The sequence below is a fragment of the Labrus mixtus genome, chromosome 16 (assembly GCF_963584025.1).
Source record: "Labrus mixtus chromosome 16, fLabMix1.1, whole genome shotgun sequence".
NCBI classification, from domain to species: Eukaryota; Metazoa; Chordata; class Actinopteri; order Labriformes; family Labridae; genus Labrus; species Labrus mixtus.
Genome location: NC_083627.1, coordinates 1,074,023 through 1,097,247, shown reverse-complemented (window position 1 = coordinate 1,097,247; position 23,225 = coordinate 1,074,023). Strand labels below are relative to the sequence as shown.

The 23,225-nt window shown below is 45.1% G+C and overlaps 1 protein-coding gene across 1 annotated transcript in view; it reads right to left on the bottom strand.

Moving 5' to 3' along the window:
* Positions 1-4,543: 4,543 nt before the first annotated feature.
* Positions 4,544-23,225, bottom strand: part of LOC132991486 (glutamate receptor ionotropic, NMDA 2D-like) — a 121,318-nt gene continuing 102,636 nt past the window's right edge. Inside the window, exons 11-15 of the mRNA XM_061060273.1 lie at positions 15,537-15,662; positions 14,701-14,813; positions 11,196-11,312; positions 9,049-9,209; positions 4,544-5,578 (exon numbers count right to left, since the gene is read on the bottom strand). Coding sequence (XP_060916256.1) covers positions 5,332-5,578; positions 9,049-9,209; positions 11,196-11,312; positions 14,701-14,813; positions 15,537-15,662 — 764 coding nt within the window. The 3' untranslated portion in view covers positions 4,544-5,331. The remainder of the gene's footprint in view (positions 5,579-9,048; positions 9,210-11,195; positions 11,313-14,700; positions 14,814-15,536; positions 15,663-23,225) is intronic.

Genomic DNA, 23,225 nt, shown 5'->3' with positions numbered 1-23,225 from the left:
AGTGGAGACGTGATGAGTGAGAAAGTTCCTTTTATTCACCTTCGAGGGCCAAAGACACCTCAGACGTGTTGTAGTGCAGAGAACAAGGACATACGTTGTCCCACTTATTTTTCAGCCTTCCCAGCGTCCACCGTCTTCTTCTAAACCCCCCCAGTCAGGGACCAGTATGGGGCCCCTGAGGGCTCACAAACTTTATCAAAATGTGCAAATTTTGCAATGGCGGTAGGATACCTCCCTAAGGGGGCCCCATCTGACAGCGCTCCCTCTCATTGTCCTGCTAAGCGTGGCATGCATTTTTAATTTAAAAATCCACATTTTTCAATGAGTCACAAAGAGAGAGAGGAAGAGGAAGACAGGTAGGCATTGGGAAACAGGTGAGAAATGCTGGTTGGAAGGGCCCCCAATGAATTTTTGCCTAGAGCCCCAACAGACTCTAGAACCGCCCCTGCCCTCACTAGTATGATGCAGAGTTTTGTTTCTCTAGGATGTTGAAGGCATGACCCTACATGACCCCAGGATTTAACACAGATCCTAACAGTTTACTAAACCTGGGAATTCAGCGGGGAGGGATACGAGCCACCCCAAAACTTCAACATTAAATGATAATATAAGACAAGCTTTAAATATCCCCCTCTCGCCCCATTATGTTTTTTATTGTCACCCTCTTATATTAAGGATATAACCCTGAGTTTAAGAGTTCGGTCTGAGCGATGTCAGACTCCACCTGCAGTCAGCCTCTTTGTCGGCTGCTCCTGGGAGCCGCTGTCACTGCCAGCGCTGAGGCATTCTTTGCACACACACTCTGAAGCATGCTAATTGCCAACGAGCTAAATTGCTCCCCAGAGAGGCAATCTGGTGACCGAGCAGTCGTGCTAAGAAAAAAAGAAATGCAATGCTTTAACAAAGAGACAAATTACCAGGAACAATTACAGGACCTGTGGAGGGTCAGAGTGGAGTGTGTGCTGGTTGGGGGGTTGGTTATGAGGCTGGTGTGGCTCATGGTTTAAATTCTTCATTCACAGTATTAGGAGCCTGATTAGCATTAGCGACATCAACCCAAAACTAATTTACAGCAGGTCCGTTAATGTCTGAACTGTTTTTTTGGTTTAAATCGAACTTTCAACATTTCTGACTACCATGCACTTTCTTTCTTTGATGCTCTCGTTCACTTCAACTCTATTTTCTGCCATTTCTGCAAACATCGAGTTATCCTCAATGTTCAGAATAAATCCACTTTGCTTCACCGAAGTCTGAGGAAAAGTGCTGCTGCAGGTAAATTCCCTTTCGCAGCCTTTTCAAACTTTCTGGTGTGTTATATGAGCACAAACAAGTTACAGCAACTTTAAGCCTCTGTCAGAATGTCAAATTTATTTCAATGTACGGGGTGTAATTCATCTGACAACACCCGCTGTCCATCCCTCCCATATGTAGAGAGGGTATGCAATGAGGTCGCTGTTCCTCCTGACCACGCCCCCTCGGCTGCCATCAGTAGGGGAAAGGAGGAAAACAGGAGGAAAACAGACAGAAATCTGCTCAAATTTTGGACATCTGGACTCAACAAAGATCCCTGCTGTTGACTAAAGACACATTGGACCGTGGACATCTTTGGGTTTCTTGAATTTTAAGTGTACCTGATTTCTCCATGAATGATCGTAGACTTATCGACGTAGTCCTCGTCTCTGTAAGCAGTTGTGATCTTTATTTTGATTCTTCCCCTTCTTGTTTCAGTTTATAGAGAAGTGAACTCTGAGCAGATTCAGTCTGGATGGATTTTACCTTGAACATAGATTTACTGCTGTTTTTAGCCTCGCTGAGCTCCAGCCGCTAAAAGGCTCTCCAGCCATTATGAATGTATAAAAGACAAGTTATTATTTTAATAACCAGAGTCCTTCTGACTATGGCAAACTAAATTACTGGAAGCTGCCAAGGTTACTTTGTAAAAGTTATTCAGCACCTCTCCTGGCTGTGTGTGTGTGCCTCCTCTCTAACGTTCATAAAGTGCTGCTGGCAGGAAGAAAGGAGAGCAAAACATTACAGTCAATCGAAGAGAGATCACAACATTACATTTAGTTTAGAAGCAGGCGGTGAGAAAAATATTTCACCTGGAAAACTGGGACAAAATAACACCCTGCACAAATTTTGGGACTCTTTCAGTCTTTGTATCTGATTGTGAAAAACAGGAACGTAACCTCACTTTGGCCTGCCGTGATCCATTGTTGCTTTTTTTCAATTTCAATCAATTTTTATTTGTATAGCGTGAACTCATAACAAGTGTTATCTCGAGACACTTTACAAGAAGCAGGTAAAAAGACCTTACTCATTGTTATGTTACAAAGACCCGGCCTATCCATCATGAGCACTTTTTTGCAGATCCTTGTTTGTTTACTTGTAAACACTTATGGAAAAGAGACAATGTGAACCATTCCATCTCTGTGTTTTTATCCTTTTTGAGGTACTCAGACACATGATGCCCAATCACTGAGATCCTCACCCATCCTCCTTCATCCTCCTCCATCCTCACCCATCCTCCTCCATCCTCACCCATCCTCCTCCATCCTCACCCATTCTCCTCCATCCTCACCCATTCTCCTCCATCCTCACCCATCCTCCTCCATCCTCCTTCATCGTCACCCATTCTCCTCCATCCTCCTTCATCGTCACCCATTCTCCTCCATCCTCCTTCATCGTCACCCATTCTCCTCCATCCTCCCCATCCTCCTCCATCCTCACCCATTCTCCTCCATCCTCCCCCATTCTCCTCCATCCTCACCCATCCTCCTCCATCCTCCTTCATCGTCACCCATTCTCCTCCATCCTCCTTCATCGTCACCCATCCTCCTCCATCCTCCTTCATCGTCACCCATTCTCCTCCATCCTCCTTCATCGTCACCCATTCTCCTCCATCCTCCCCATCCTCCTCCATCCTCACCCATTCTCCTCCATCCTCCCCCATTCTCCTTCAGCCTCCCCATCCTCCTCCATCCTCACAAATTCTCCTTCATCCTCCTCATCCTCCTCCATCCTCACAAATTCTCCTTCATCCTCCTCCGTTCTCCTCCATCCTCCCCCATTCTCCTCCATCCTCACCCATCCTCCCCATCCTCCTTCATCCTCACAAATTCTCCTCCATTCTCCTCCATCCTCCTTCATCGTCACCCATTCTCCTCCATCCTCCTTCATCCTCCCCCATTCTCCTCCATCCTCCTCCATCCTCCTCCATCCTCCTTCATCCTCCTTCATCCTCCCCCATTCTCCTCCATCCTCCTTCATCCTCCCCCATTCTCCTCCATCCTCCTTCATCCTCCCCCATTCTCCTCCATCCTCCTTCATCCTCCCCCATTCTCCTCCATCCTCCTTCATCATCACCCATTCTCCTCCATCCTCCTCCATCTTCCCCCATTCTCCTCCATCCTCACCCATTCTCCTCCATCTTCCTTCATCCTCCTCCATTCTCCTCCATCCTCACCCATTCTCCTCCATCCTCACCCATTCTCCTCCATCCTCCTTCATCCTCCCCCATTCTCCTCCATCCTCCTTCATCCTCCCCCATTCTCCTCCATCCTCCTTCATCCTCACCCATTCTCCTCCATCTTCCTTCATCCTCCTCCATTCTCCTCCATCCTCACCCATTCTCCTCCATCCTCCTCCATCTTCCTTCATCCTCACCCATTCTCCTAAATCCTCCTCCATCCTCCTTCATCCTCACCCATTCTCCTAAATCCTCCTCCATCCTCCTCCATCCTCCTTCATCCTCCCCCATTCTCCTCCATCCTCCTTCATCCTCCTTCATCCTCCCCCATTCTCCTCAATCCTCCTTCATCCTCACCCATTCTTCTCCATCCTCCTTCATCCTCCCCCATTCTCCTCCATCCTCCTTCATCCTCCTTCATCCTCACCCATTCTCCTCCATCCTCCTTCATCCTCCTTCATCCTCCCCCATTCTCCTCCATCCTCCTTCATCCTCCTCCATCCTCCTCCATCCTCCTTCATCCTCCCCCATTCTCCTCCATCCTCCTTCATCCTCCTCCATCCTCCTCCATCCTCCTTCATCCTCCCCCATTCTCCTCCATCCTCCCCCATTCTTCTCCATCCTCCTTCATCATCACCCATTCTCCTCCATCCTCCTTCATCCTCCCCCATTCTCCTCCATCCTCCCCCATTCTTCTCCATCCTCCTTCATCATCACCCATTCTCCTCCATCCTCCTTCATCCTCCCCCATTCTCCTCCATCCTCCTTCATCCTCACCCATCCTCCTTCATCCTCACCCATTCTTCTCCATTCTCCTCCATCCTCCTTCATCCTCCCCCATTCTCCTCCATCCTCCTTCATCCTCACCCATCCTCCTTCATCCTCACCCATTCTTCTCCATTCTCCTCCATCCTCCCCCATTCTCCTCCATCCTCCTTCATCCTCCCCCATTATCCTCCATCCTCCTTCATCCTCACCCATTCTCCTCCATCCTCCTTCATCCTCACCCATTCTCCTCCATCCTCCTTCATCCTCCCCCATTCTCCTCCATCCTCCCCCATTCTCCTCCATCTTCCTTCATCGTCACCCATTCTCCTCCATCCTCACAAATTCTCCTCTATCCTAACAAATTCTCCTCCATCCTCCTCCATCCTCCTTCACCACCTGTTGCTGAACAAAAAGGCCCACAAACTTTCAGGAACTTGCTTCTCTTGTTAGAGGTAACGTCACCCTCCACCCGTCCGTCTTACCGTCTCCGACCAGCTGGAGCAGAGCCAGGTCCAGGGGACGTTTCCAGCGGGAGTTCTTGTGCAACGCGATGCCGTAGCCTGTGGTGGCAAACACCTTCCCAGAGCCGATAGTCATCACCTTGTAGAATATAAAACAAACATGTAAAACACCTATACATTCAAAGACACACACACACACACACGCAGATCCCCAGACAGAGTGGGATGCAAAGAGGCAGATGGCGCTAAGCAAATGGAAATTAGCTTAATTTGTGCCGTAATGTTTACTGTCACTGTCGCATGGATGCCAAACAGTTGGCTCTGCTCTCATATCAACACCCCCAGAAGTCCCAGAGCTGAGAGTGGGATATTGTTTCAGCGGAGGAATTAATATAGATCCACATCAGCTGTAATAATTACTGCAGTAGAGGCTGTTGTGCAAAGCTGCCGGGAGCTCAGGTCTCCCACAGACCTTATTACAAATGATCACTGGGTTGGATTTTCATTCTAGCTGTGGGAGCTGTAACAATTGCAAACTTATAAATAAATCAACACCAGTGCCGTCCAAAAATGACAATATTAACAAGCTACCGGCCTCGAGGGACAAATCCAAAGGCATGCCATGTGTTTGATTTATTTAATGCAGATGTAGAAGTGCTTATTTGGCATGCTAGTTTTCTTCACACAGGAGGAGTCTAGACGTGCTGGAGATCTGGTAGTTTTTGCAGGACGCAGCTGCTGCAGGGTGCGGAGGACTTCACTGTGTCTGAGCGTGTCAGAGTGCAGAGCTGAGAAAATGACATTTCTTACCTTGCAGCCCTCGTCCTTTCTGGCCATGTAGTTCAGCACCGCGGCGTCATAAATGAAGGCATCCAGTTTCCTGCCGGGGGAAGCGAGGAGGTAGGAAAATTAGAAATCATTGACCTGGAGCTAAATGACAACAGAGGGAGTGCGTCTGGTGAGCAGAGTGACAGAGATGATGGATTAAACCCCGAGCTGAGACGACCACTTTCTAAAAACAGAAACATGGAAGAGCTTCTTCCTTTCTCTAAAACAAATTTACCCCCACCTAATAATTACATTAAAAACTGTTCAACATGTCAGAGTCAGACATGGTAGGCTGTGTCTAAAATCACACACTACTCACTAAATCATGCAGTGTTTAGGGAATACACCGGGTGTCATGACTGAGTCACTCTTCAGAACACAAGACCTGAATCCTTTGGTGGATGGATGGGCCAATCATTGAGGCATAAATTAGGAGTATACCTGCTCCTCACTACACCACAGCATGAGGTAATACCATGACTGTAACAGCTCAGCTCACACTGTTGATGAATATGTGAGTATCAGCTGATGGATTTGAAACATCATCTGCTCTTCTATCTCACATTCATTTATATTCACACAGGAGAAGCTGCACTGTGCAGCCAGCAGTCTTCAGGTGAAGGAGATGGATGGAACAGAGAAAAGAGGTGAAGAGGTGGAGGTGGTGCACGAGGGAGGAAAGGTGGGTGACAGAAAAAGGAGAGAAAATGGAGGAGGTAGAGAGGGAAGGAAGGAAGTGCAAACTGAAGCTGAAGGAGTTGATGAGCTGGGAGCGAGGACCTAATGAGGGAGGAGGAGGAGGAGGAGGAGATGAGAGAGGGGGGAGGAAGAAAGTGCGAGGCAGAGATGGAGAGGTGACATTTTGCAGCTTAATCAAACAGGAATTGTCGCACCTCTCTGCTTTGACGGATAAAACTAATGTTGCCTCTGTAAATAATGTCGGGATGAGAGCGTCTGTAGGGAGTGAGACGTCGATGGGAAGATAAACAGCGACTAACGAGAGAAGACGGGGAGTGAGAGTGAGACCGAGAGGAGCAGAGACTGATGTAAGAGGAACAAGGAGGATGATAAAAAGGAATGCATCATGGGAGTTTTAATAACACGGTACGTCAGATCTGCTAAAGACTGCGGCCGCTGCTTGTTGGGATGCAAAAATGTGTGTATCTGTGTGTGTGTGTGTGTGTGTGTGTGTGTGTGTGTGTGTGTGTTTGTGTGTGTGTGTGTGTGTGTGTGTGTGTGTGTGTGAGTGTGTGTGTGTTTCCTCATCTGCATTAAATTACTCCCCCCTCCTCCCTTTCCTCCCACTCCAAACAGGATGAGCAAGTGTACATTTTATTACAAGTGCTTTGTGTACTTGGTGGCCCAACAGGCAGATACCCCCCCCCCCCACCCTCCCCCCCTTGATAAGCGGCGTCTGAGTGTCAGCCGGTGCTGAGATGGCGGTTCCCCACCCCCCGCACTGCGGCTCTCCCTCTTCCACCATGTTTTATTTAAAAGTACTGCTCTTTTTCCTCCTCGTCTAGTAGCCGTGATGCTAATGGGGCTGCACAGGTTACAACGGTTGGCTGAGCCACCTGAGGCGAGAAAAACATGAATGGGCTAACAGGTTGAGAGAAAGACAAAGAGGGCGCCGTAATGGAAACCAGGCGTGGATGACAACTTCGACTCAAGTTCAAATAAAAAATAAATGAAGATGAATGAAAATGTTTTTTTTTTCTGTTTAAAGGATGGGCTGTTGCTAAAGGTTTGCAGTTCTGACGTTTGGAGTACAGGAGGAATGAAGCAGTTTCTCTAAAACCAATGGGGATGACGGTCGAAGTAAAAGCACGATAACAAGACTTCCGTCCAACCACCGCCTGACCACCTATTGCTGTGCAATATCCATTCATTTAAAGATTCACGATGCAAACCACCACTGTCAGCCAAACAAAACCAAAGGTTAAGTTTGTTAAAAAGTGCAGAAATGCAAAAGAAACTGCAGTTCCTCGAGTGTCCACTTGAGGCTCGCTGCAAAAGTAAATTAATCTCCATTAGGTCCTGTGTTAAAATGTTCATTTTTAAAGGAGAAATAAACATCTTAACGGCCTGATTAGAAAAATACTTTTGGTGTCAAAAACTAATTTCTCTATCAGTTTAAACTCTACTGAGGGTGAATTGTTTTCATAACCGATCTGTTTTACTTATATTAAAGTCTTTAAATGTGATTTTTCACACTTAAATATAATATAAATGAAGAAAATTAAAATGAAAATCACTCTGTGAGTCATGACTGTCTACAATGGGTGTAACACCCGAGTCCCACTGTCTGTGATGTTTTCAGAGTTTTCAGAGTCCTATCTTCAGTTTGTTTACATCGCCCGGACGGCCGGCTGACTCCTCCCCTCGTGTATAAAAGTTGTTTAATTGAGGGACTAGAGAAAAGAAGAATAACATACTGTACTCATTGCTTAACTGTGTTTCTAGATCACGCTCATTTCAGGTAAATTTACATGCAGTGTGAAGATACGAGCAGAATAAAGATCACTAGCATTAGCATGCTAACACAACAATGCAGCGCGAGTTGTTTTGGTTTCATGCTGGTGCTCAAGGGCGACATCTGCTGGATCAACAAATCGCATATAAAGACTTTAAGGAGGAGAGTAATGCCACATTTGCATAATTATGGGTGTGTATGATTTGACTGACAGGTGGGCGTGTTGTACCCCTTGGACAGGAGGCTCCACCTCTTTGCCTGTATCTTGATTGATCTTAAGTGAGGTATTCAACATTTCCAACATGATGACCGTTCCACTCATTTTTCAACACTGAATTCCACTCTGAGCCTCAGGTCTGGTCTTTATCATGTAATTATCTTTGGTTTCATCTCATATTTAACTTATGAAACCACATTTGTATACTTACACAGACCTTCTAACGTCATCATCTCGAGGTCATTGAATGGGGGTGGGAATCAGCCCTGTGTGTACAAACTCTGGGCCCAGCCTGTGTGTCTGTTTTATTCATTCTACTCTACTAACTGTCCGTTGTAGTGTTGGAAACTCTTTGTATGTGGGGGGCTCAATTTCCCGAGTGGACACTAGGGCAGGTCAGAAAAGGTTTTGAATGGCAATTCCCTGAATAGACTTTGCCATTTGGAACAATCTGGGTTTCCCAAATGTCAAACGCCCAATTAAAGACTTGTAATTGACTTTTTTTTATATGCAATTGAATGTTTAATAAGTTATGGTGGCAGCGATACCGGTCAGATTGCATCCATCATCGGGGAGAAGACAACCAAGGAGATTCTAAGTCAGGACAAATCTGGTGCAGTCCAAACACCTGCATGGGTGGACCATAAATACGTAGCGTTCTTAGCCCAACAATATACCAGAGAGTATTATGGATAATTACTGAAAAAGCCAAACAGAAAATCAATTAAACTTGATCTAGATTCAATCCTCTTTCATATGTTGTCATAAGTCCTCACACTTATCTTTAAGATGTTTATTTCAAAACTTTCCCTACCTTATTGACATTCCTTACCCAGTCTTGAGGTTGTCGATGGCCTCCTCCACGCCCTTCTGGTTGTTGCGGATCATGTACTGGTGCATGTTTGGATAGTTGGAGCGGATGTTCTCCTCGGTGCTTCCGTTTGGCACCGTGCCGAATCGCAGAGGAGGGTATTGCTCCGTCGGATGCTGGAACTGTACGAGAGAAAACCGAGGTGGGCGGAGATTGAAGCGATACGATGGGTAGAAAGAGGGTAAAAGAGAGGTAGATGAAAAAGAGAAAGAGAGAAGCTGATCCCTGCTGAAGGATAAACTGCCACAAAGATTGTACACTTTCAAAGAGTGTCCTCTCTGTGCGGCAGTTTTATGAAGAGCTGAGGGGGGAGCGATAAACCGGATGAGGCTTTAAAGTGTCACAGCAGCAGGATACAGGTTTGTGGTGTCTTCTGAAATGCACTAAGAAATAAAAGAACAGTGGGAGACAGGGAGCATTTGGAAGGAGGGTGTACACTGTTTTCTCTTCTGGGGAAAATAAAGAAAACATCCTTTGTCTACTTTTTTGTTCTATCATCATGTTTACTTGTTTTTTACAAAGTCTTGCATCATGCAAACACGTTTCTGCAAACAATCCCACAAAGTCACATTTCTTTCTCATCTTTTCATCTATCAGCTCATCTGGATAACTGACTGTTCATCAATCAATCTCCAAATGCATCCAACCATCCATCCATCCATCCATCCACCCTCATCCATCCATCCATCCATCCATCCACCCTCATCCATCCATCCATCCATTCATCCACCCTCATACATCCATCCATCCAACCAACCACCTGTCCATCCATCCATCCATCCACCCTCATCCATCCATCCATCCATCCATCCACCCTCATCCATCCATCCATCCATCCATCCATTCATCCACCCTCATACATCCATCCATCCAACCAACCACCTGTCCATCCATCCATCCATCCACCCTCATCTATCCATCCATCCATCCATTCATCCACCCTCATACATCCATCCATCCAACCAACCACCTGTCCATCCATCCATCCATCCACCCTCATCCATCCATCCATCCATCCATCCACCCTCATCCATCCATCCATCCATCCATCCATTCATCCACCCTCATACATCCATCCATCCAACCAACCACCTGTCCATCCATCCATCCATCCACCCTCATCTATCCATCCATCCATCCATCCACCCTCATCCATCCATCCATCCATCCATCCACCCTCATCCATCCATCCATCCATCCACCCTCATCCATCCATCCATCCATTCATCCACCCTCATACATCCATCCATCCATTCATCCACCCTCATACATCCATCCATCCAACCAACCACCTGTCCATCCATCCATCCATCCACCCTCATCCATCCATTCATCCATTCATCCACCCTCATACATCCATCCATCCATCCGTCCACCCTCATCCATCCATCCATCCACCCTCATCCATCCATCCCATCCATCCATCCACCCTCATCCATCCATCCATCCATCCATCCATCCACCCTCATCCATCCATCCATCCATCCATCCACCCTCATCCATCCATCCATCCATTCATCCACCCTCATACATCCATCCATCCAACCAATCACCTGTCCATCCATCCATCCATCCACCCTCATCTATCCATCCATCCAGCCATCCATCTGTTGAATCCATCCATCCATCCATCCATCCATCCACCCTCATCCATCCATCCATCCATTCATCCACCCTCATCCATCCATCCAGCCATCCATCTGTTGAATCCATCCATCCATCAATTTCCAAAACGCATCCATCCTTCGGTCAATCAACCTATCCATCCATTTATCCATTGGACCATTGGTCCATCCATCCATCCATATGTCTATCTACTATATTCCATCCATCCATCCATCAATCTCCAAACGCATCCATCCATCTGTACGTCGGTCGGTCAATCCACCTATCCATCCATTTATCCTTCTGTCCGTTGGTCCATCCATCCATCTTGCCGTCAGTAAATCCATTCATTCATACATTAAGCCATCCATCTGTATGTCTACCCTAATTCAAGCACCCTCATCCATCCATCTATTCATCCATCTTTTCATCCATCCATATATTCATCCATCCAGCCGTCTATGCCTCCGTCCTTACATTCATCATTTTCTCCCACACTGTACCTTCTTGTCGGACAGCCCTGACACTGTGTCGATGTACTCTTCCTGGATCATGAAGGCAGCCAGGTTGGCAGTGTAGGAGGCCAGGAAGATGACAGCGAAGAAGGCCCACACCAGCACCTGATGGAGGAGAAAGGAGGAGGAGGAGGATTAATGAGTGTTGAGTCTGACAGGTGGAGAGTATTTTAAGTTTCCAGGGACTTCCTGGATATTCATTTCTAAATCCACAGCTGAATCTGTTCAGTGCCAGGAGGAAAGATTTGTATTCTACAGCATGACACTTCAACATCCTAAATACTAAGTGCCATCCAAGATATTTGTCTTTTTCATTATGGGACTAAGATGTTTCAACCCACATCCATCCTGATCTCATTTACCTCCATAGGCTTATCTACATCCTAAGGCAGCCTTTCCCAAACTAAAGACTGCCACGGCCCACTTTGAAATACAAAATTACTCCGGGGCCCGTTATAAAATAAAAGTTTTGACTACAGCTATCCCTTTCAGTAAGGGTAAATTATTGGACATGACAAAATGATATTATTGGAAGATAGACACCAATGTTTACTGAACATTATGTCCATGAATAGTAATGACACGCCTTACTAATCACTTAAAGGGTTGACTCGTGGTAAATCATCTTTATTGTGATATTTATTTTATTTTTAAACTTGGTTGAGGGCTTTTCGCGGCCCACCTGCAGTACCCACACGGCCCACCAGGGGGGGGCCCACACTTTGGGAAGCACTACCCTAAGGTATATTTAATTAAGTCAATTGAGTGACAACCGAGGGTTAAACTTATAACCAACATCCCCCAAAGAAACGCTGTAACATTTAGAAGACTGGGTTATCTAGCAGCAGCTTTTAGTCTTTCGTTGCTATAGTTGGGGATTATTTTCAGCTGCATATCGACACATATTTGGCAATCCACTGCTTCATGTGCTGCAGTAATGGGTCAAATCAAGCGACAGTACAGTGTGAGTGTTCATGATAATGAAAGGAAAATGTCACCCAGTGCAACAGTGTGGCTCATTGATGTGGTGTTAATTGTCTTTTCAACAACAATAGAGAGGATTATAAATGTCAGGCTTCCTTGTTAGATCATTCCGTGTTGCCTTTTTATTGCTAGCATTATCTGTTGGGTACATTTAGCTTTACAAACACCTTTAGAACAATTGGAGAACAGGACCTTCATGTTTGTTTTTATTAGTGGTATTGCCTCACAATTAACACATATTAAATTCTTGCCTGAATGACTCCAGCTGACCCACAGTATTGCAGCTGATATAAAATATCCTGTGAAAGGTTGTAAAGACCTACCTGGTATAGAGATGTGTATGTGTTCAGAAGGTTGCTTCTTGTTACTGCTGACACTGAGCCAGGCAGCCAGTGAGAGACGAGGAGTAGTTTGAGAAACTGAGTTTGATGAACGGGGCTATTTGCTTCTTCAGTGCTCTGCCAAAAGTTTATTTGCATAATTTTCTTAATGAATAATATGAAAAATGAACACTCATACCCCTGGCCACTGAGGCATGATTAAAAAAAAAAAAAGCAGCAGTCTTAGTGACTGAGGATGAAATGGGTTTTTGTTCAATGAGGCTTCAGCAGGAGGACGGGTCCTAACAGGAGGGCTGAAGGCTGGACTCCCGATTCATCACCCATAGGCTGACGTTCAACCTTTAAAGACTTTAATGATATTATTAATACATGGCTGCCAGTTATGCATGCTGGGATGGACGGTTATGACCCTGAATTAGCTTAAGCAGGTATGAATAATGAACAAATGAAGAGAAGTAGTTTGAATAAACATTTATTAACGATTAAACTGATCTTGTATTCTTTTTTTTAAATGTACAGTATGTAAACTCCACCACTAGGGGGCTGTCAAACATAACAATAACAAAAGATGACGTCAAGGCTGGCGGGGAATCATGGGAGTGATTCTCTCTGCTCCTCCCCAGTTGTAACGGGACGTTTCTTGTCGTTGTTGCCGCCATGACAAGCCACGACATGTCTATCGTTGCCTTGGAAACACTGGATGTTACGTCAAACACCGCTACATGATGAAGCGTGAGCTGCTACTGAAAGCTGCCGTACTGTTGCTGTATGTGCTGCTGTGATAAAAACGTCATGTAAATTATACTCGGATACATCGTAGGTAAACATATTCTCTTCCTCGGGACAGTTTCGCCCGGTCGTCTTGACTACGGTCAACGCGGAGACAGTAAATTACAATTTGTGCATAATTACATTAAAGCAATGTCTTAATTCCAAGATACAAAAAGACCACAGTCCTTAGCTGTCAAATGTTTTATTTTAGATCGATTTGACCAAAAATGGCTCCTGGTGGCCGAGGCAGAAAGTCTTTCATAAAAGGCCAAAAAAAACAACTTTTTTCAAGTATGGAACCATGATCCTGCTCTACCCGGACATATGGTTTCACCAAAAACTAACTTTGTAAACTAAACAAAAACTTTAAATCTTCCTCCGACCTCTTTTAGTGAAACGTGTTTAACCCCCAATGATCTCTTTACATTACATCATTTCGCATTCTGGAGAACTACAGGACATTCACATTTTTGTAACCGCATGTGACTCTTTCCTTTGCACCGATGGAGGCAGGTCTACGGCTGATTTTCTCTGACTGTCATGGAGTGAGAGAGAAACCGCAGGTATTAAAAGACCACCCATGTTGAAACAAGAGAATAAAAACACCTAAACTGAAATGTAGGGATTTGCTGCTCTGTTAGGAAAAAAACCCAGCTGGAGCAGAATGAAGAAACAACATGTGTGTACAAATAAGATGCTTAAAAGAAGAATGTGTGGTATCGAGTGCACACAAAGACTTCCATTGGATTGGACTTCCATTGGAGATTTAAATCGAAAAGCCGTAGGAGATAAAGTAAGGTTGACAAGAAAAGAGAAAGTGAGAGGTGGAGTTTGATGGAACAGTTTTAGGATGTTCGTAGTTGTAGAGTCTATCAATCCATTATCCATCCATTCTGTCATCATCCATCCGTCTGACCCTCAATCTATCCAAGCATCCATCTTTCATTTGCGACTTCTGAGTCCACTCGCTTTGTGCTTGGTTGGCCATCCAACCATGCTTAATCATGCTTTAGCATTTTAGCTAGTCACCATGAAACATCCATGTGGAATAAAAGTTGTATTTTTTCCCTGAAGAGTGCCTGGGCTTTTTGTCTTCCTCTTTGAGTTAAATACTAATTTTTACTTAACTGAAACTGTAGTTTAAGGACTTTAACTGATGCAATCTAAAAAACATCATGGATGCAAATAAGACATTATCATGATGCAGATTTTAAGCAGATTGTGAAATATATGTATATCAATTTAAATTAGGTAGAAGACCACCATGCTAGTCAGTGTTTCACCTGAAAGTCAGTCAATTATTCATGAGTGGTCTTCCAACTGCCGGGTAAATGAAACAATCAAGCGATCGGCAGGTCATTCACCTCATCAGTGAATCAATCAGGACAAGTGATTACCATGATCTTGCTGGTGGTTCCTCTGGGATTCTCCACAGGCACGGAGTTATTGAAGACCAGCGCCCACAACAGCCACACAGACTTCCCGATTGTGAACTTTGAACCACCTGACTCTGGGGGGGGGGGGGGGGGGGGGGGGGGGACACAAAGAGAGAGAGAGAGAGACGTGTACAAAGAAGAAAACAAGTTTCAGAAAATGATTGAAAACTCTTGTGCTTCAAATCTAAACGTATAAGGTTGCAGTAGAGTAATCTTTTGCTTATTTTTATTTCACCTTCATTTTATCAGGAATTTTCACATTGAGTTACAAAATCTTTTTAACAACGAAGTCTTGGCCAAGACATCTGAATGGAGACTAAGTTTAATCAAATCAAATTGCACTGTTTGTGAGTTCACCCCAGTTTTGTTTCCAAACCAGAGCGATCGCTCCAACTCAACACGAGCCTGCCTGTGTAAGTTTATTAGTAATGAGTCACACTTTTAAATAATTATCTGAAAAAGATGCACTCAGAAGCAGCCGGGAAAACAGCTGAGATAAATGATGAACTGACAAGTACTGTTCAACTGTCAAAACCAACCACCAGCGCGCCGTCAGCGGCTGTTTCAATCAAAACAAATCGGCTGCTTTGTGGGTGTGGAGTGATTGTTTTGACTCGTGCAGACAAAAAAAAAAAAAAGCCAGACACTTTGCATAATTTGAGCAAACGCCCTCCTCAAATCAGCCCCCTCTCGCTTACATAAGTGACAAAGTGACAGCTCGTTATTAATGCTGCGAAATGAGCATCGGCGGAGAGGCTTGATTGGCGTGCCGACGCCGGAGTGTGACTGGCTCTTACTTTTGGCGCTCTGCAGGCTGCGGTTGTATCCAACGGGGCTGAAGAACTCAAAGATGAAGACGGTGACAGCCACCACCGACAGGCACATCACAAACATCATCACCCACACGGCCGGGCTGTAGGGCTCTGCAACACACAAACACACATGTTAGAGAAGGTGTCAGAAATGTGCCTGATATCTGTAAAGTAACACTTCAATACTCACCAAATGGAAAAGCGTCATTATTGGACTCTGGACAGAGAGCGTGTGTCCACTCATTAACTTTCAGCAGACCCAAGTTCATGAGGCCAAAGGTCAAGTTGCATGTGTTTACTCCTTGTCATGAACTTGAAGCTGTTTGCATCATGCACGCGTGTGAGTAAAGTGATGTGAGCCACAATCTGATTTTTTTTTAAAAAACAAAGTACTTAACCCAAAGATGAGAAGAGACTTCCCCTCTGCCCATTCAAAAAAAACCTCAATTTAAAAGTGTCAGCAAAGGCAAAAAGAAACCGCTCTACCCTGTGTGTCTTAACCCATCTGCCCATCTTTCTAACACGCCCTTTAGATGGAAACTATAGGACACTAGTGCTGAGCGTACATTTTTTAGTTTGGGATCTACAAAGACGCAGGGACGGACAGAAAAAAAACTGAGAGGAAGATGGAGAGTGAAAACAGAACACTTTGAGAGTTTTCAATGGACTGTTGAGTTAAAACACTCTGGTCCAGTGTTTACCTGCGAGGAAATGGAAGGAGAATATTCCACCTTTTCTTGTAACTTAAAGGCAGGGTTGGTCATTTTCTATAACTAGCATGATTTTTAAAGTAGCATTCCCTCAGTGCTCCGTCTGCACCCCCTCCCCTCAGTGCTCCCTCTAAAGCCACGCCCCCTCACTTACATGTATGAGCGCCGTCTCTCCAGAAGTGGACCTCAGCTCATCTCTGTTGTGTAGAAACTACGTCGTCTCATGTCTCATTCAGCGGTCAGTAAACTCACAGTATAAACTCCTAAAGTCATCGGTGACGAGCTCTGAGTGTGAGCTAGAGCACGCAAGAGGTAGAGAGCGAGCAGGGAGACAGGGAGGCGTCTGATTGGTTCATCAGATTGGTACCACGTGGCAGACATTGGTTGAAGTTTTTACAGACTTACAAACTGATACAGATGATGGATTTTCTTTGTTCCTTTTTCAGAGAACATGAGTTATTAATGTCTGTCAGGACCTAAAGACAATTTACACCAGAATCTTTAAAAAGTGGATCTGGAGGAAATGACCAACCCTGCCTTTAAGAACTTGCTTTCACTCTTTGAAATTAATGTTTTTATTAACTGCATATAAAATGCACTCTGATGCAGTAGAGGTTAAAACCTTTGGTTGGAAACCGGAGGTTTTTTGTCTCTCCACATCCCGCCCTCCTAAAGTAACAGGTACAAGTCTAACTGGTGAGAAAACAAGCCCAAACTTCGGAGATTTGCCAAACGAGTGGGGCTTTTCTGTCGACGGCAGCAGCGGGAGCAGCTGTAACACTAATCAAACAGCACCGCAGAGACTATGCCGGGCTGCTGTGCCGACTCATCAACACCTCTGTCTCTCAGTGTTACATCCAGGAAGAGACGCTAAATCGAACCCGACTGTGTGCTGAGGTATCAAACGGCAACCAGCTCTGTGTGCGTGTGAGGCTTTTAGCTGCCGCTCCCCTGCAGAGACAAACTGCGAGGCTGCAGGTGGAGACATCAGGATTCATCCATTAAACTTTGTGCCTTTAAGGCCGAGCTGCAGAGCTGTGAGTCATGAGGACTGAGAGGCTGCGAGTCTTAAATCCTGCTTGGTGTATTTAAGCGGACTATTTTTACAGGTGTAGAAACAGGTGCTGTTTTTGTCACATATCAGTGCTCATTGTTTAGATTTTATTTATTTATTGACTTCAGAATTGATAGAAACCCAATGCACTGTTAAGTAAGTGAAGCCAAAATATTTAGAGCTCCCCCCCATGCTGATTGGCTGCAGTATAGCTCATAAGCCCCGCCTCCAGACGGGACATGGATCAAACTGTAAAGTTTTAATACACACCAAAATGACGGGAAAAAGAGAACATCACATGACAAATGAGGCTCCTTGCAGCATTCTTAACCAAATTATCGTTGGAAAGACGACAGAAAAGTTAAATGTGTGCTTCTGATGGTAAAAGGGGCGTGGCGTTGGATCCGTGGCTCGACCAGCCAGCTCTACTCTGCTTGTATCCTGGCTCCGAATGACGTCACCAGTGCAGTATGTCAATGCGGGGTTATTTTGGCTTCACTTTTGCGCAACACAAGGAGAGGCACTGTCCATATTTATATACAGTTAATAAACCTTGACATAACCAGGGTGTTTGTTTGTTTACAAGGTAACCAAAGCACAGGATCTATGTTCATGTACATCTTGTCTGCTCGCTTTGATTGTGGTTCAATCAGAGGCAACGTGTAAATACCGACACGCTGCCTCTGCAGACACAAAAGGTTCCTTTGATTGATTTTCCTAATCCTGGACGTAAATCATCTGTGTGTTGTTTTGACGGCGCTCTCAGCTGTGATGTGAGATCTGAGGAGCTGTGCTGTTGTATTATGCAGGTGTTTGATTCCTAACCGCTTTTATACTCACTTATATACTGGACAACAGCAGATCTATTTTTATACTCTGTGATTAACTCAGGAAAGTCAAGTGAAGTCACATCGTCTTTGTGAATCCGGTTCTGGCGCCAGCGAGCGGATCCACTGGGGCAGATGGCGGGTTAAGGTTGAGGCTAATGAGGTTTACACGCCCTTCCTCAAGGACATTTTAGCAGCCGTTTTCAGAGTCAAGCGACAGCGCTGCTTATTCAATTTTGCATGCCAACATGTTCCCAGCATGTTCCGCGGACTCACACTGGTGACCTCTGCATCGGAGAGCAACAGGGACAAGAAAGAAAATCTGCTCCAAAGAGAGAAAAAATCACGACGAGGAGCGTCACGTCATGAGCTACATTTACATACTGATGTGATGATGGCCCTGTAATCACGGTGCGATAAACTTAAAAGAAAGAGGTTCACACTCCATTAATGAATCCGTTTCCATGTGGAACATGTGACAACCAGGAGCTGTTTCATGCATAATGCTTTCATAGTAACCGCTCAGGGGGCTGATTGTGCAAATATCATGTGCATATCTTCTGGACTACAATGCACACCTGGAAGATAAGCACAAATACATGAGGAACGCATGAAGCCAAGGAAATGTAGCTTTTTGTGTTTACTTTACAGATATCTCCATGAACGAATAATTGTCATTCTCGGAGCTCAGGAAGGTTCAGACCTCGAGGAGAGAGCACATGCTGGTCATTTTTATTATTTTCTGACTTCAATCGAAGGATGATTGTTGTTTCACCGTGTTGATACAGTTCGGAGGAGAGGACGTAGCCACCAGTGGCGATTATAGAGTCTGTTGGGGCACCAGGCAAAAACCAATTGAAGGTGCCCTCAAGCCATCATGTCTGCCCCCAGTGGCCTGGGTGACATACTGGTCTCATTTACAAACATCAGTTTTTACAAGGTGGCCCCAGTGAGTACTGTCAGATGGGGCCCCCTTAGGGAGATTTTCTACTGTCATTGCAAAAATGGCACATTTTGTGCCACTGCTGTGGTAAGAAGTTTGTCCCCCTACTGGTCCGGGGCCCCAAGCAGTTGCCTGCCTGGCCTGTTGACAAGCAGCTCCTCTGGTAGCCACAAAGACGTCTCCTATTGGTTTGAGAAGCTTTATTTGGCGTTGACGTGGTGAGAGGTGAACATATCCCGATAACAGGGTCGACACGTGTTGACGAGTTTGTTGACCGATCGGTGTGACAGCGCCGTGTCTTTGCAGGTAAATTAAAATTTGCCAGGATTTAAATTTTCTGTGGTTGGTAAGCAAATGAGAAAGAGGCATGTCTTCCCTTCTTCACTGCTAATCTCCACATACTCGGTCTGTCAGCGTCGCACACTTTCACCGCCGCTCGCTGCCACTCTAGTCACTGCTCCTGTTTCCACAGAATGTGTCGCGGTCCAACTCTTGACGCATGCCAGCAGCGCCACTACACTCTGCTCAGTTTGAAATACGCTGCAAGTCTATTTTCAACGGAGAACGCAGCAGGCTTGGTCAAGCTGGACGGAATAAATCGAACCAGACAGGAAGTCAAACGAGGAAACGCACAGATGTCCGGTCAATTTCAAAATAAAACCCAACATACAGACTCCTGATCGTATATTTCATCACTTTATCAACATCAACGTCAAAACAGGCACCGAGTGAACAACAGATCATCTGAGACACAAAGCAACATGTATCATTACTTTAGTTCTCGTTGTAGTTTTCAGTGTTACCTGCAGCCGTGATGTCAGGAAATACTTTGACAAAAAAGACAAACATAACGTGCAGTTCAAAGATGATATGGCGTTAAATCTGCATATTGTAGAAATACTAGTTTGAAGCTTAACCATGTAAGCTCGGAGAACGGAAATCTGTGATATTCTCACATTGCGTTACGTGGAAGGAGAAGGCCTCCCCGAGCTGATGGCGTTTGTCGAGCCGGAGAACGAGTCACCATCACGGCTAACAACAGCTACGAGACTGGAAAAGTTTTCTGAAGAAACAAAGACTGTCAAAGACGCTGTAACTCCAGACTCACGGACAGCTCTCTCCACGGAGTCAGGTGACTCATTCGCTCCTGTTTGGGTGTTGCTGTGGACGTGGTCGGATATGATGTCATGTGGTCATGTGGTCATTATTCAACTGAAACCAACCTTGTCGACTCTGGTGCTGCGGCGTCCTCTCTCGCTTTCAGGCAATTCATTTATAAGCATGAATGTGAGATATGGTATATGTTTGGATTTCAGCATCACATTTTCTCGTGTGACCCCCCCCCCCCCCCCCCCCCCGCAGTTTACTAGACAAAGTCACGTATTTAGAGAATGACCCCGAGCGGACGCTGTGTCCACACAAACTCCTCAGACGCTCTTATTGAAGCCCCAGTTGGTTATTTGTTCGGAGAGTTTCGCTGCACTCTTGTTTGTTAGAGGCTTTTATCTCTGAATTGCCAAAATGAGTGATGGCCAGGCCACTGCAGCCGACACACACACACACACACACACACACAGACACACACACACACACACACAGACACACACACACACACACACAGACACACACACAGACACACACAGACACACACACACACACACACACACACACACACACAGACACACACAGACACACACAGACACACACACACACACACACAGACACACACACACACACACACACACAGACACACACACACACACACACACACACACACACACACACACACACACACACACACACACAGACACACACACACACACACACACACACACACACACACACACACACACACACACACACACACAGACACACACACACACACACACACACACACACACACAGACACACACACACACACACACACACACAGACACACACACACACACACACACACACACACACACACACACACACACACAGACACACAGACACACACACACACACACACACACACACACACACACACACACACACACACACACACTCGCTAGGCCTTAACTTGTCTGCACTCGTTCCACTTTCACGTCCCTCTCTGCTGGTCCCCTGACAGTTTAAGTGTTCCTTATCATCCCAGCTGAGACGTGTTCTCCTGGCTGGCTCGCCGGCTCCGGGGTCCGTCTAGGTCCTCGTCCGTTTCTCATTCACTGAGCGTACGGCGAGAAGTTAAGAGGACTCGCTGAGCTACAATTCTACAGCTAATGAAAACAGGAGTGTTTGTATCCTGTTAAAGGACATTTGACACATTTTGTCTAAAAGTCAGATCTAGAATCTTTGTTCGTCTCTCTTAATTGATGTCCTTTCATTTCTCATTCCAATTCAGGACTGGGAAACTTACATGCACCAAGGCCGGAGTCATGGAACTACACATCCCACAATTCATTGCAAATGATCCCTCTTCTTAGTGGCTGATAATCAGATACACTATGGAGAAAATAAATGGGATTTTTACTTCCTGAACCTCACTGTGGAGCCCCGTTTGCAACAAGTCGCAGGTTAATCAAAGAGCAGTATATGTAAGGATATGACTCACTAGAGAGCCCCCTGGTGGCAGAATGAACACACTGCGTTTAAGTTTGATTAATGATGGTGAAGCACACTCAAATCAACGAGTGGTCAAGTTTAACCACTGTGATCTCTACATCAATCAAAATCATCCTGATTAGGACATTTGACACAATCGAGCAGCCTTCATATCTGATTTATTATTATACATTTTTTATTATTTCAAAGCTTTGAATGTGATTTTTCACACTTAAATATAAATCAAGTATCTCCTCTGAAAATAACTCTGTGAGTCATGACTGTCTACAATGGGTGTAACACCCGAGTCCCACTGTCTGTGATGTTTTCAGAGTTTTCAGAGTCCTATCTTCACTTTGTTTACATCGCCCGGACGGCCAGCTGACTCCTCCCCTCGTGTATAAAAGTTGTTTAATTGAGGGACTAGAGAAAAGAAGAATAACATACTGTACTCACTGCTTAACTGTGTTTCTAGATCACGCTCATTTCAGGTAAATTTACATGCAGTGTGAAGATACGAGCAGAATAAAGATCACTAGCATTAGCATGCTAACACAACAATGCAGCGCGAGTTGTTTTGGTTTCATGCTGGTGCTCAAGGGCGACATCTGCTGGATCAAAAAATCACATATAAAGACTTTGAACAGCAGTGGGAACCACTTGAATAAAAAACGTCTACTTTTACGGGCAGCGAGGTTCGTGTCTGCGGTTCGTTTTGTTTGGTGTGATCAGGAAGGAAACGCAGAAAAGGACGTTTGACTTTTGCTCTTCATTCATTCAGTTCTTAGCAATTTTATTAACTTTTACACAATCTGAAGCACGTGTCCTGTTGTTGGTTTTTCCACGTTTGTTTCTCACAAGTCCCTCCTCCTGTCCTCCTCCCTCGCTGCCCCCCCTCCCCCTCCTTCCCTCTGTTTGATCAGCGTTGTGTTTTTATCAGAAGCTTCCTCCTCACATGCTTCTTCTTCTTCTTTCTCCTCTTCTCCTTCTTCTTCTTCTTCTTCTTCTTCTTCTTCTTCTCCTTCTTCTTCTTCTTCTTCTCCTTCTTCTTCTCCTTCTTCTTCTTCTTCTTCTTCTTCTTCTCCTTCTTCTCCTTCTTCTTCTTCTCCTTCTTCTCCTTCTTCTTCTCCTTCTTCTTCTTCTTCTTCTTCTTCTTCTCCTTCTTCTTCTTCTTCTCCTTCTTCTTCTTCTTCTTCTTCTTCTTCTCCTTCTTCTTCTCCTTCTTCTTCTTCTTCTTCTTCTTCTTCTCCTTCTTCTTCTTCTTCTTCTTCTCCTTCTTCTTCTCCTTCTTCTTCTTCTCCTTCTTCTCCTTCTTCTTCTTCTTCTTCTTCTTCTTCTTCTTCTCCTTCTTCTTCTTCTCCTTCTTCATCTTCTTCTCCTTCTTCTTCTTCTTCTTCTTCTCCTTCTTCTTCTTCTTCCTTCTTCTCCTTCTTCTTCTCCTTCTTCTTCTTCTTCTTCTTCTTTCTCACTTGATTGTTTTTGTTCACCTTTGACTTCTCCTCACATATTTCCATTCCTCTTACCTCTCTGTGGCCTTGCTTACCTTTTATTTTCTAA